At 37.7% G+C, this 15,304-nt stretch overlaps 1 protein-coding gene across 1 annotated transcript in view; it reads right to left on the reverse strand.

Moving 5' to 3' along the window:
• Positions 1 to 6,323: 6,323 nt before the first annotated feature.
• Positions 6,324 to 15,304, reverse strand: part of LOC124804866 (cyclin-dependent kinase inhibitor 1-like) — a 49,932-nt gene continuing 40,951 nt past the window's right edge. Inside the window, exon 2 of the mRNA XM_047265230.1 lies at positions 6,324 to 9,738. Coding sequence (XP_047121186.1) covers positions 9,632 to 9,738 — 107 coding nt within the window. The 3' untranslated portion in view covers positions 6,324 to 9,631. The remainder of the gene's footprint in view (positions 9,739 to 15,304) is intronic.

Below are 15,304 nucleotides of genomic sequence, written 5' to 3' on the forward strand. Positions count from 1 at the left end.
CGTTTCTTCTTGTATCTCTTCTGGAACTGCTGGTGTGGAAACAGGGCACAGTGCCTTTTAAACATCTTGAGAAGAGTATCCATTTTTGTAGAACAAAGATCGTAGATGTTCTATCTCCATCACCAACTTTTCCGGATCTGGCAGAGTTTGTGCACGTGGATCAGTGTTCTGAGTACACCGTTTTTCTGTGCTGGCTTGTAGGTACAATTCGGTGTGAAGGGTTTTGCAGTACACACTGTGACTGAAGGTACCATCTCCTTCCCTCTTAACTAGAACATCTAGGAAAGAGAGTAGTCCATCCTTCTCCAGTTCCATCGTGAACTTAATGCTAGGTTGGAGTGAGTTTAGGTGGTCCAAGAAAACGTCGGACTTTTCCCTCCCATGGGGCCACATGACATGTGTCATCCATGTATGTAAAAAAAGGGCACTTGGGTTGATCTGGGGCCAGTGTAAATGCATCCTCTTCAATCTTTCCATAAAGAGATTGGCCACCACTGGTGAGAATGGGCTGCCCATTGCCACCCCTTCTTTTTTCTCTTAGAATTGACCCCCATATAGGAAGTATGTCGAAGACAGTATGTGTCTGAATAAGTCCAGGAGAGCACCGTCAAACTTTTCTCCAATCAGCTCAAGTGAATCATTCAGTGGGACATGGATGAACAGGCAGACCATGTCAGAGTCTGCGATCTGTAGTTGCCTGAGGCATCGTAGGAATGTTTCGGGCACACACCCACATATGGCGAGAGCATCTTCCTAAGCTGTTGAGCAGTGAGGTAGGTGGTTGCGCCAATATTGCTGACTTTTGGAAGAGGAACTCCTTCCTTGTGCCCCTTAGGTAGGCCATAAAATCTGAGTGATACTGGTGCTTTAGCCCTTAACTGCTTAATGGTCTTTCCTGGATGGCCAGTTTCCTTTAGAAGAGCCCTGGTCTTCTTATTCAACTTGTCTGTGGGATCTCTTTCTACTGCTCTGTATGTCAGGTCGTCTAGAAATATTTGCACCTTACTGTCATAATCTGCCTTCTGTGGGATGATGATCACATTCCCCTTATCTGCTGGTTAACACCACAATGTGGGCCAACCTGGGCCAACCTCTCATCACCAGAGATGTGTGATTTGGGCACCTTGGTTTTAGTGAGCGCCCTGTGTGTGTGTGTGTGTGTGTGTGTGTGTGTGTTTGTAAAAATTGATAACAGTATTTGGAATACAAATGAGTAAGATATGCATGATCACACATAGAGAAGGAACTAATGATTAAATATTTGTTTTTTCTTTTAGTTTTGTAATTTAGGTTTTATTTGAATAGAGATAATTTTCTTATTTTTGTAGGTAGTAATTACATTTCATGCCTTTGGAAGTCATAATCACAGCACACTGAATTGCAACATATTGAATGAGTACATGTTTTTATTGAGTATCAGCAGTAGCAGTGGGAATGGCAATTTAACATCCACTGCTGGTTAGGACATTGTTTACATGCGTCCTTACACCACAGCTTTCAATATACTCATCTTTGTTGCTCCTTTATTTGATAGACTGGACCCTGCTTCCAATAGGTAGTCTACTGCACGTTTTCTTATCTTTTGGATGTCAGTCCTTTGAACACTGTCCATTCATTTTCATTATGGTAGTAATTATGTCTTTCATTCCAGTCAGTTGCCTAATCCCTCTGTTGTTTCGATGTCTCACTTGGGAATTTCCAGTGTACATCTCTAAACTTTTGTGGAGTAGCTCCCAGTTTTATAATGGTTTTCACATTAAAATACGTATCTAATATAAATCAGAACTGGTAGCACATTGAGAGAGTTATCTTCCATACCAATAAGGGAAGTTTTGTTTCGTAAACCCTGTACAGTTTACTAGAACCACTGCAGGCTTTTCTTTTTACTCAGTTAAATTATTTTATTGTCTGGGAAGACTTCTTCAGTTTCGACACATAAAAAACTCGGAGACTTCTTTATTAATTCGTATAAATTCTTTCTGATGTTGATAACATATTATTTTAGCTTTCTTGTAACTGATTAAATTCTCAATCCTGCAGTTTGCTCTTGTATTAGCAGTTGAAGTTTATCTGAACTACAGGCAAATAGTGGAAAACAAAGTTTGGTTACAAGATTTTGCATTAACACACGTATTCTTCAGTATTCCAGTTTAAGCGTCTGAAAGCTTCATCTAGAATGGCTGAGGATCGTTTTATTAGCGTGGAATCTCCTTGGCAGGTTCATGTTTCGCCACTGCATTTCACATTAGCCTAATTAAGTGTAGTGGGAGCTGTAGAATTTACATGTTCACTTTTATTACCTTTATTCAAGAATTATTGTAATCAGTTTGTTCCAGTACCAATTTCTTACTCATTCTTCCACGGTTTCTTCAGTTGGTAGGATGATGTATATATTCCACAGTGTACTAACATGGCTTGAATTAATGCCTTGTTTCTCAAGTGGTATTTGTACTGATTTTTTTAAAATGACTACAAAGATTTTTCGTCATTTGAGAACCTCACACATAGCAATAAATCATACCCAGAACTCAGCTATATTATTTAATTAATAACTGGTGAATGATGCATTATGCAATGTATACTTCTAAATCAAACTCATTCTTTTACCATATTAAAATAAAAGTTTTCTTCTGTGCAGTTGGTGATATTTTTTGTGAATGTCTTGCACATTCTCTGTTATGAAGTAAAATGATACAACTTTGTTCCAGTTTGGGGGGGAACAGACATTTTGTAGACAATTTTGTATGTTCCTGTTCCATTATTTTGCCTTCTGGTTTAACCATATACAGACAAATGTCATCTCCTGACACCTTTCTTTTATTTTCATCTCCAATAGTTATTACACATCATCTGGTGTAACTGCCAGAGTGTCATTACTTTGGTTAATTATCAGTTTACCTAACTGTTCTATTGAACTATGCATACATGTAAATAAATTTCATAATTCTTTTATAAATCTCAGTACGTTCGTAAATGATGAAATGTTGTCCCCTCCCAACCCAGCTCATTTGTTTTGCCCTTTTCTTACTCCTATTGTTTTCAACTGTTCTCCTCACCAAATTATCATTGAATCTTCTCACTTAGACACAGAGAAATAATGCAGCACATTCTACCATGATTTTAATAATTTGCTTGAAGCTTTTGCCTTCTCTTTAACCTTTTGTCTTCACTTCTTGTTCTATTTAAGATTTTTTTTCTCTTTATTTCTTTTATACCTCAAACATCTTTAATGGTTTGCATGAGTACTTATGAGTCCAACTTCCTGCCCGATGAATCTGTCCCTCGCGGATTCGTATTTGTTTGTTCTTTACAAGTTTATGATTCCTTCAAATCGTAAGTGGTTTGTGACCTTCACATCCAGATTAATAAAGTATATTCAGTTTTTTCTTTTGCCAGGACATAGTACTAAACTTCTATAAACAACAATATCTAAATTATAAATCAGATCTTTTGTACAGTCATCACAGAATTTTATGTTAATACCTACGTTCCTTATGTGTATAACAATGGTTGTTTAATCTGAGCTTTGTAAAAAAAGAGAGAAGTGCTCATAAAGGAGAACATGATCAAGTCTGGTTAGCACAATGAACTCTCATTTGGGAAGACAACACTTCAGATCCCTGTCAAGCCATCCAAATTAAGGTATTCCATAATTTCCCTAAATGCTTCATGCAAATGCTGGGATGGTTCCTTTCAAAAGTCACGCCAATTTCCTTCTCCATCCTCTCATGATATGAGCTTGTGCTCTCTCTAATGACCACACTGTTGAGGGGACATTAACCACTAATCTTCTTTCCTTTTTTTAATGAGCTCTGTTGCAATTTTCATGTGTCAGAACTATTTTGTTTTATATAAGTTTGAAGAATATAATTGTGCAATGTTAACTGAAAATGATATGGATTCTAATATACCAATTATTATCTGATTATATGTTCAATAAGAAAGATAAACAACAAGAACAATATTAACATACAGTTCAATCCTATGCATGGGTAGCGAATCCATAAAGTATACATAAAGGTATTTTGATGTTGATAAAACAAGAATTAAAGTGTATTAAGTTGCAATATATTTATTACACCACTGAATATTGGAAAACAATGTGGTATTAACTGGAATAACTGTGAGGATATCAGAAGTATTTCTGCCCAATTAGAGCTACAACTTAACAATATCTCAAACCAATATAAAAGGTCACGTAATCTCAAGTCAAATTACCCTTCATAATTGTTAAAGTATTAACACAAATGGTGACTTTGGTATTTGTTCATTAGCAACTCTCTGACTGTTAATTTTTATGTGCATACTGGTATTCTACTCCATTTAAATTTTAGGGAAATGTCACCAGAAGCTGTTTCTCCTAGGACATCATTGTACATGTACAAACCCTACAGTAAATTTGCCTAGAGGAGATCCCCAACAGTTGCAGCAGACTTGGCACACCTGCTTGGTGTGTCTATCTCAACTATTCATGTAACGTGATTTTGTATGTGTCTCTATGGTAACACCAGTGTTCTCACTGCTCTTCAGACAACTGGTTTTTTTCTCTGTTGCTGTATGCGCTTCACAGTTGATGGCTGGCAGTGATCATCTCTCGTGGACTGTGCTACTGTGAGGAAGCACAGGATGACCTAATATAGAGAAGAAACTGCATTTAAAACTCTGTCACTTATTCTTAGTTAGTGTGTGCTGATTTTCATTATGTCATCCAATGTACGAGCCTGATACTTCCCAAAGCCACAGCCTAGATCTTCCCCTCGGCATCATCCATCTGAACTTAGTACATCACCAGTATCTGAGGCAAAGACAACAGTCGTTATGCAGTCTTTCCAATTCATCGGGATATTAGCAATGACTATGGTGTATTACTACTGCAGATAACCATCTATAGTTTCATGTTGTGAGCCAGTTAGAAGTATTGAAACTTAGGAAGCCAAAAAATTTTTCCAGTAAATGTCTAGAACAAATTCCTCAAGTGTGTTAAGTCAGTATTAGTCACTGATTTCAGCAGCTTGACATACCATATTCAAGTGATTGCTGTCCTTCCACTGGAGAAATATCTTGAATAACCAATGGCTTACCAAGGCTGAAAATTGAAGAAGTATGCCTTCTGTACTGAAACAGATAAGTAGTAATACTGGTAGCATATTGCTCTACAGTACTGAAAAATAGCTCTATCCTAAAAGAGGTTTAATAGAGCACATATATATGCCAGTTACTCGAGGTTATGTCCTTTTGTGAATATAAGTGAAAGGCCTTAATTTCCAATAACTTTCATTAAACACTGTCATATGTAACTGAAGCTCTGTTAGAGCAGCTATTATAAATGTATGTTCATAAACATTCACCTTACGAACATGTGTCGTGAAACCTACTTGTGACAACAAAACAGTAATTAATATTCACCACAATTTGAAACTCTTCATCATATGGCATTCACAGTTACATTGTAGTACCTTTCACTTTCTGCAATGAATATGGTGCCAACAATGAAAACCCACAATATACCTTAAGGCTGAATAATTTTGTCACACAAAAGAGACTACTTAAGTTAAACAGCAGTGTCAGACAATCATGTTTTTGTTGTTACTTGTGTTTTTCTGTGAACAGCCAGGAGAGTGTTAAATGGTAATAATGCACAAAATGTACCTGGTTAATTCATTCTTCATATAAATTCCAAGCAGTTGACAAACCCCTCGTCCCACTGATGTTGTCTTGTTTTTACTGTTCATCTGATTTGATGTAAACACAGTAAGTGCACTTAAGGCACATATTTCTAGCATGTACAGGTGGCTTATGGGTGTGCACAATTTGGTTATAAGGTTATGTTATTTCATTACTTGCACCAGGACACAGCATAAGACCTGCTTGTAAAATTCTGCAGTTTCACACCATCTCTTTAAAACTCTTCAGTCTGTTCAGTCCCTGTGCCAGCTGATTTTTCTCCTCTGGAATTCTGTCATTATTAACATATTGTTTTACTGAAGTCTGCATTGCTCCCATATAATGTAAATATATTCTGATTGGATTGTTTGATAATTTTACAGTTTACATACCATTTGTGATTTGTGTTTCCTTATTATAAACAACAGATCCGTACCTCTTCATACACAGTGTAACTGGTAAACACCTGGGAGTTTACAGATGAATACCAACCGTTTTCGTGGTTAAATGTTTTCTTCTGTAGAAGTAAGAATATGCTGTCTCCAATTAAAACTATATTTTGAGGGACAAACAGATATCCAGCAGTATTTTTGGAACTTTTATGCAAGATGATTTATGATCAACGGGGAATAAACCAGAGGTACAGTAATAATACAAAGTAATGTTTTAATGCCAACAAGGGAAGCCATTTATTTGCTCGACTCTCAATATATATTTTTCTTAGTCTGCACAACTCTACAACAATCATTTACAATTATCATTACTTTTTACAATTTTAATATGTGCCACATGACACTTTCATTATAGGGTGACATACAAGTAAGAGTTTGAGATCATATTTTTAAATCACAGGTGTTAAAATAGATTTATGGAAATGTATAATGGATCATGTTTACTGGTACACCACTACCTGTTAACAAAAACAAACAAAAAAACACCTAGTATTTTCATAAGGGTAAAACAAAACTGAAGGACACTGAAGCAGTTCTCTTTTAGAGATCATATGGCTATGCAGAACATAGAATCTTTGCACATGAATGATGCTACCAATTATATTGCAAATATGAATTACCTACTATGAAAAACATGTGTACAAGCTGTAATGATGAACAAATATTGATGAATAAGAGCTGCCTACTGTTACAGCATGGTGGGGCTGATTAACAGAAGTGCCACAGTTATACCACTGCTACAGTAAACCTTCTGATACTACTACCACAATGTCTGAAGAAAATTTTTAACATCTGTGTAACTGAAATCATTTTGTACTCAAAATTTCTTTGGACACTATACACAAAACATACATTACATTACTTTTTTAAATAATGTGAAGAGACAAAGCATTCCTGTAATAAAATCATACACAACATGTCACTTGTGTCCAGACCCTTATTCTACCCACAGAGATATCTACATAAATTGCATATTGTCAAAAACCTGTTTGAATTATAAGCTGTCATACAACCAACCTCCAATTACATAACAGTCCAAAGTCTGTACAGAGCAACTGCAAATTCAATAACCACAAAGTGTTTAATGATAACTGTGAGTAGTAACTTACATCATACGGAATGTGTTGGTCGCCTGTCACCACTATGCAAGTTGAGAATAAATTCAGAGTTCTGATGAATAATATTTGAGTACTGTGTGATGAGTTTGTATACTAAAACTGAATATTGTCAAAAATAATAATTTTAAAGAGGAACCTTGACAGCCATAACCAACACATTCTTACATAATATTAACAATATCCATTATGAAATCTGTAATAGTATCAAAAATATTAACAACATTAGAAATCAGCTTCTTCTGTGTCAATGCTTGTCTTTGTGATACACAATCATGCAAAAGAGTTGTTCATGGTCACAAGAGGGCCAAATACACATATTTTACAATTGCTACTCAAATTCAGAACAGGCAGTTTTCTAGCTCAGAAGTAATATAGATAATTTTGTACACAAAATATTCATAAATCTGTTATAGTTACCTACAATGAAACAATGCAAACCTAATTTACCTAATACTTTTCAGACACACAGAGCACACAAATCATACAACATTCATATATTAACTTTAAAAATTCTTTATTATAACCTGACTTGAGAAGGAAATTCGTTAAAATGCACCAAAATAATTTTGATGAGTGTCTAATAAATTACTTCATAGAATGCATCTTTATAAATAAAACAAATTATGAGAATACATTCACAAAAAATGAGCAACAGTGTGCCTGTTTGGTTGAAGTTACTGATTGAAATTTTTGTCTGAAACAAAGGCACAGTTTCTAATCCCACAAAATACTGCACATAATTTTTTGTTTTAGTTCTTTTTTACTACTGCGTGTAGGATATTACATCATCTATAGCTAAACCTCACAGAGTGCACTTCTGGAAAAACCTACACATTACAGAATAACATATCACAACATACCATAAGCACAAATAAAGACATCAAAAAAATATGAATAATTGAATTTTGTTCATATTAAAAAGGTAATTACCCCTGAGATATCAACTTTCTTCACTCTAGATGAATGGTCCTAGTACACATTTCTCCTATAATGGCCCATTACTTGGTCTCTTAATAAGCTTTTTCTATTTTCAAAAGTGCATAAACACACAAAAGAAACCTGTTTGTAAATTCATAAAAACATACTTATGGGTAAAAATATGTGGAGATCAAAGAACTGGGAGTGGTGCTAGATATGACATGGTGTAATAGGTGGGATGTCAATCAAACAGGGCTTTATCTTTGGTAGATTTACTGCATATTCAACAATGGCAACTAGGATTATAAGAGATCAAGACTTGCCTTTAACTTGCCCAGCTATAATCATCTATTGATGTGAAACATGACTGCAGTATTGAACCCATCGCAGAAATCTTGCTTGGGTTTAAAAAAGGAAGTGTGAGAATGGACTTAGTGCAAAACATTCTAGATAATATCCAAGTGGTTTTAATATTGGTGTATGGACAGTCATTGCAATGTGTATTTTCAAAGTTATCCATGATATAAATGATTCAGTTTCATGTTGTGTGACAGAAGTCCACTTTAATAAAAATTGTATGGCTAATGCCCACTTTGTTATTTTTTTCTGCACCCTACCCACATTTTCTGTCAGAGAACAGAAATCAGTTCCATGAATGATAGCTGTTCTGTTACAGAAAATTAAAAGTGTCTTCCAGATGAAGAAATGACAAAGAAGTTGTAATATTTCAAATGTTAATACACCAATTTTCTCGGAATCTAAAACTAAAATAACATTACTATGAAGTTTCTGGAATTAGTATTCCAAAAGCACCATAGTAGAGTTCTCTTTAGCAACAAGAAACTGAACCATTGAAATCATAATAATGTGAAAATGGTTGTTTGCAACTGATGCATAAGTTTTGACAATACCAATGAAGTTTCTGAAACAACTGTTTCAGAAGCATCACAGCAGTGCAAACTTAAGACACCAATATATAAGTGGGATTCTGTCTAAAGAAAGTGTAAGAGCTGAAATGTTAAGGAAGTATTCAACTGTTCATTGTTACAGAAGGTTTCAGAAACATCTAAGCTGTAACCACTTGTATTTACACTGCATCTGTTCTATCTACAAAGATAAAATAGGGGAAGAGGAAGAGTGACAGTGCAAGAGCACACATTATTGCTTTCTTAGATGAAAGGTGTTACACGCATTGTCAGTTTACCACATCTTCCTTCTCAATATGATAAGACCAGCCAAAGAGTGGTTTTGCACTCTAATCCAGCACCATCCCTTGCTTTATTCAAAAACATCTAATAATAAAAATTTAAAACAAAATAAAAATAATTTACAATGCTATACATCTGCAGTAACAACTGCACAAATATACTCACATGTAGCTCAAATGATAAACTAAGTTACCAGCAAATAATTGTACATTTTAATTGTAATAAACTTTACGAGATCGTAGAAAGTATTGTTACTGGAATAGTGATGTTCTTAACTGTGTGTCTTCTTTGCTTGTTTTACAGATGGCCCCTCCTGAGCTATCTTGTTTGGTTTGCTGCCAGTGGGGCCACTTGTCCTCTTTCTGCTCTTCATGAAATCTGAAACAAGAGAAATGACACATGTAAAAGTGTGTTGAAGTCAGATGAACTAGAGAACTGCCAGGAACATTCGCAAAGTACACGAGAAAGTGTAAGATGACATGAAAACATAGCGGAAACACTTAAGTTACATAAATTACATGATAAATCATTTCAGATTATCACTTTGTTCTCACTCACAGACAAGGTAGCAAAAATTCCACTCTGCATCAGTTTTAGCATTTCAGTAACAAAAATGTGTACCAGTCTAGCTGAATGATAAGCAGACTAACACCTTTAAGATGCTAGCACATTGTGCCTATTACAGGCATTAGTGCTTATCTGTCTGCTTCCACATTTTTGCCAGAAAATACCAAAACCACAGCAAAAGAGATAAAAGGCCTTACTGGGACATTAATTATCATATGTATGTTCAGGAAGAGGAAAAATGTTCTAAGTAAGTATTTAGACAACACAGAAACAATATGCAATATAAGCGATAGTTGGAGAAAGTGATGAAATGAGCGAAGTAGCAAAGTTTGCAGCAGGGACTGCAAATATAAACAATTGCAAAACTTTAGTTCACTACAATTCTAGCTCTGTTTAATTGAGAAAATGGTTGTCTGCATCATTACTTTCATAATAATGTATTTAGCACTGACATTTTAGAAGTAAGTATCCTATCTCTGTCAAAACTGGAATACAGCACTGCAGCCAACAAACAAACTGAAAACCCCCATTTTCATCCATAATTAAAGAAATATAAAAAGAATAGTATCTCTTCTGCATCATTATGACAATTTTGTAACATGCTGTAAGTTTGTGAATAAGTATCCTGATGGTTATAAACTAGCTACATCTTTTTTTTTTTTTTTTTTTTTTTTTGTTTCTTGTTGAAGTCATCAATATCTACTGGTAACTACAGGTGAAACATCAGATGAGTAAGAATGAAGGAAGGGAGGAAGGAAGGAATTTCCTATGGCTTTGTGAGAAACTCCTCTACATCTGCTACACTTAAAGCAAAGGCACAGAGAAACTTACATCCCCTGGCCAAGAGAGATGGCACTGTGGCTATGGCATTGGACTCATATTCTGGAGAAGGGGACTTCAAATACGCATTCATTCAGAAACAATGTGAGTTCAAGAGCTCAACACGTAAAAGCTTCACAAGTGATAACCAAAAATGAAAAGTGTTTGTGCATACTCTCAGTACCAAAGATGACATTTTATTGGGTACGAAATAACAACTCCCATGCTTCCAATATGTCGAAGTATCTTCCTTAATGTTTATCTGTGTACACAGGACGAGTCACATAACATAATAACAGTAATAAGCTTATATCACAGTAGTCGCCTATTTAGCAGCTTCGAATGCAGTTACAAAGTTTATACATAGTTGAACACACACATACACTCACTCTCTCTCTCTCTCTCTCTTCCTTCAATGTCTCAGTTGATAAAAGAGGTAGGACTTACAGAAATACGTGCCCCACTACACACTATCAGTTGCTGAAAAACTCCTGACTCCTTCTCTAAATAAATCATGTTTTATGTTTATGCCACTCACCCAGCACATGGGATGTCTCTCCTATGAGTTGCAATTTAGTTTTTGGAGTGTGTAGCTGGTGTCAGTCCTAACAAATACAGCTCATCACATATATCATGCGATGCGCAGAGTCGACGGAAAGCGTCGGTTTGTTTCCCGTGGCAAACAACACAATTTTTTATGTCAGAATTTTACGTGTTCATTGGATTGGGTGGTCTCATATTAGTCTAGCGCGATATTCGTGTCATCTACAGGGCGATTCGGTGATTTCATTTACAGGATAATTCCGTGACGATGTTGCAAAATTTCATGGATGGATGGAGATGCGCAAATGTGTCGAGTTGAGGTAGGGGACCCTGGTTCGGGAACGACCGAATCAGAAAGTCAGAACCTGCTTCTTCAACAGATCAATACTGCGGACAGCGCAGACAAAGCTAACCGACGTGGAAAAGTACAGCGCTCGACTGTGGTGGGATGCCACGACCAGATTAGCTTTCCGGTCGGTGGCAGAGCGAGCCGTGGGGTCGCGCGTGACCCATATTCCGACCGCCAGATGGCCGCAACGGGCAAAGCACACATCTGTACGACTGTGGCCGGATGGAGATATCTGCACGCGCGAGGTCGCACCGTTGTCACCCGATAACACTTGTGCTAGATGCGCAAAACCCAACGCGGGGAGCAGTTCTGGACTCTCCCTGTTCGTGTCCTAGTACGTCTCCACCCTGCCACGGTACGTATCCGTACCGAAACACCGCGATTTTGCACACTCGCTAATACTCTGCTACGATGTTTCATGCATATCGTGCCTGATAGTTCGATGAGCTTCTATTGCCTTTCACTGCGTTCAGCGATATTACTCCATGCCCAGTCAGAAAGTATATCTACATGGTTAAGAAATTAGTAATGTAATTAAGGACACAGAAACACAATGATATCCACATGGCATTTGTTGACCCTCCACAGGCCGCTCTCTGACACAGGCGAAACTTTGTAGACTCAAAATAAAATGACACCTATTTTAGCTTAGGTGTTACCGAGAAGTCTCGAGAGATTTTATCAATCTGCTCGCGCATTGTAGCGGTAAGCCGCTGTGTAGCGCAGTGGTTAAGAGCACATTTTCGATTTTCTGGTCGGCCACTGTGACCGAGCGGTTCTAGGCGCTCAGTCCGGAACCGCGCTGCTGCTACGGTCGCAGGTTCGAATCCTGTCTCGGGCATGGATGTGTGTGATGTCCTTAGGTTAGTTAGGTTTACGTATTTCTAAGTCTAGGAGACTGATGACCTCAGATGTTGTCCCATAGTGCTTAGAGCCATTTGAACCATTTCGATTTTCTGCATCCAGTTTTCAAATACAATCTTACGTTATTTTAATCTTTTGTTGTTGCGGGAGTTGTGACATTAATAATTGTTGTGATGCCGTGAAATACTATGGAATTATTGACAAAAGATATAAGTATTTCAAATCTTATCAGGAACAGATTTTATCATCACAAATATTACACAACTTTTAGTATTAGCAGTAATTAAAAATGAAAAACATATTAATTCTGGAATCGTCTGCGTCAGAGAGACCTACCCAGGGTCCTTCTTTTGAGGAAATGCCTTGGACTATGCGTATCTGAGGTAGTACAAGGCATTCTGAATTCTGGGAATAATGAGTATAAAGCACAGATAGGAGTCTAGTATCTTATGAAATCTACGATAGCAAATTCGCAAGTTGCGAACAGAATGAGAAAATTAACCAAGGAAGAGGAGGGTGGCGGTGCTCCTAATGTTTATATGACACAAGTTATTCCTTATGAACCATCTACGAGAACAGAGGAAAAAACTGCTACTTGTTGAGTACATCACTGAGACGCCGCTATCACAGCAACGTCAATCATATTGCTACGGGTTACTATGCCAAGCGATACGAAGTGTAGTGACCTCGCGAATGTAGGGGGCGGGGAGCATGCTCTGTTTAACCGGAAGGTTTCACGGTAAGCTTCGGTCAGCAATCACGAAAATCCTTGTATTTGCTTGTATTTTGGCGGGAGAAAAACGTGCCGCTCGAAAGCTCCGTCATTGTGCGACTATACCGGCTGTACTTTCAAAAGAAGGACTCTTCAGTGTATGTAGGTAACAATTTAACAGTGCTTAATTACACGCTACTTAAATATTACACGAATAAAGAATTACTTTGAGAAATTAGCTTCCATTTCAACTAAAGCAACGTGGTGAGAACTGTGAACTTATCCATACTTCGAGCGTCTTGTAATATATACGGCTAAAAAAATTTGGCAAAGCCGTCTTCAACCAAAAGCTTGGTTTGATCTCCACAAAGCTTTACAAGGCAAGGTCCTTTTGGTGATGGTATACACTTCCTTCTTCCGACCCAGATAGTTATGTGGGACCTATAGTTTAACGTGGATTCTGAACAATAGTGAAACTCTGGATTTTTCGTATTAATAAATCATTGTCGTGAAAGGAGCGATAGCCAAAAAAATCCTACTGTTCATTGATGATCGAACCCCTGACCTTTATAGCTGGTGACACTAAGCTGAGGAACTCAATTTATCCAAATCATAAATTTCTGTTAATGGGACATCCACAACTGTTATGTAAATTGTTCATTATTGAAACTTGCGCTACAACTGTGCAAAATATGTGTTGTCTGACGTCTTACACGACCCGGTTTCGGAGTCTGGGACCCATCTTCAAGTGTACCCAAAATCAGTACGAAGTGTACATGTCCAATTTCCATACTATCTCTGATGAGCCATGCACGGCAGATGTGCTGCCTTTTAACTTAAAGGAGATTGGGCTAAGACCCCGAAATCAGGTTGTGTAAGATTTCAGTAATCAAAATTTTGTACAACTGTGGCGGAAATTTCAATTATGAAGAATTATTCAAATCAGTTTCACATGTTGCCACTGGAACATGAAACGGGTGGATTCATGTGCACCAGACATTGAGTCAGCCAGCTAATTTAAGGCTTCCTTCATCTTCTTAATACCAAACTCTTCACTGACATGTTTCGAAGCTAATTCGGGACTTTCATCAGAAGTGCCCGCAGCCAACAGGCGAGGTCACATGGTGATACCCGCTGACTCAGGCGGAGTCGGCGCAGTGTTAACCGGTAGCCACTCACGCGGAAATCACCGTCCGGTCGGTGACGCATCGGTGGGCCTGGGGACAAAGCCACGGCTGTGCTGTCTTCAGCACGCGCTATCTCTTCCGGCCTGGCTACATTTCCAGGCAACTGATTCACGGCGGCGGGGCGTGTCGCCGCCGAGGTGTAGCGTTGACATTTGTCAGCACCTGGTTCAACGCAAAGTACATACGTTCTCCTTTTTCCATCTCATTCTGCGCATGCGCGTTGTGACAGCAGCCTTCGTCACTTCCTAGCAAAATGAGGCAGTCTGCCGCTAAACGACCTCCGAGCCTACCTCATCATTCATCAGATTGGTGACTCAAACGAGCCTGAACCGTTCTTATTTCTGGCGCCATCCTCAAACGTTCCAAGAACTGAACTATCCATCTATTTCACGGAGAGTTTCTAACTTTTACTACCCCGGAGGAGTCGCAAGGACTGAGAGATGGTGTTCTACTGATGCGTCCCCTGCTGCTAGGACTGCAGTTAAAATAATTTATGCTCCATATTCGTTGAGGAAAGAAGAATCGCAACATCACTTGACGCTACAGGTCTTATGAAATCTATGTCGCCACATTCACAGCTCGTTTTTGAACACGAAAATTCGCTATACCAGTAGAAAGTTAAGTGAAAAAAATGTGTGAAAACCATGGCATGTAATAACAATTCGCGAAGAAACATACCAAAGACGTTTATCTAGTACGACGAAAAAAACATCTGTCAAAACAAAAAGCATACAAGCACATCAACCAATACAATCCCCTCTTTAAAGCTGATGCAGCTTCAAGGATCAAACGAGACCCACCGACGATGACAAGCAGTTGTCGAAATATGTTTGAATACAGCACGACGATTTTTTAACGGAAGGCGAGTTTTAAGACCCAAATTTAAGTCGCAAAGGCAGAAAT

This window comes from Schistocerca piceifrons, chromosome 7 (assembly GCF_021461385.2).
Source record: "Schistocerca piceifrons isolate TAMUIC-IGC-003096 chromosome 7, iqSchPice1.1, whole genome shotgun sequence".
Classification (NCBI taxonomy): domain Eukaryota; kingdom Metazoa; phylum Arthropoda; class Insecta; order Orthoptera; family Acrididae; genus Schistocerca; species Schistocerca piceifrons.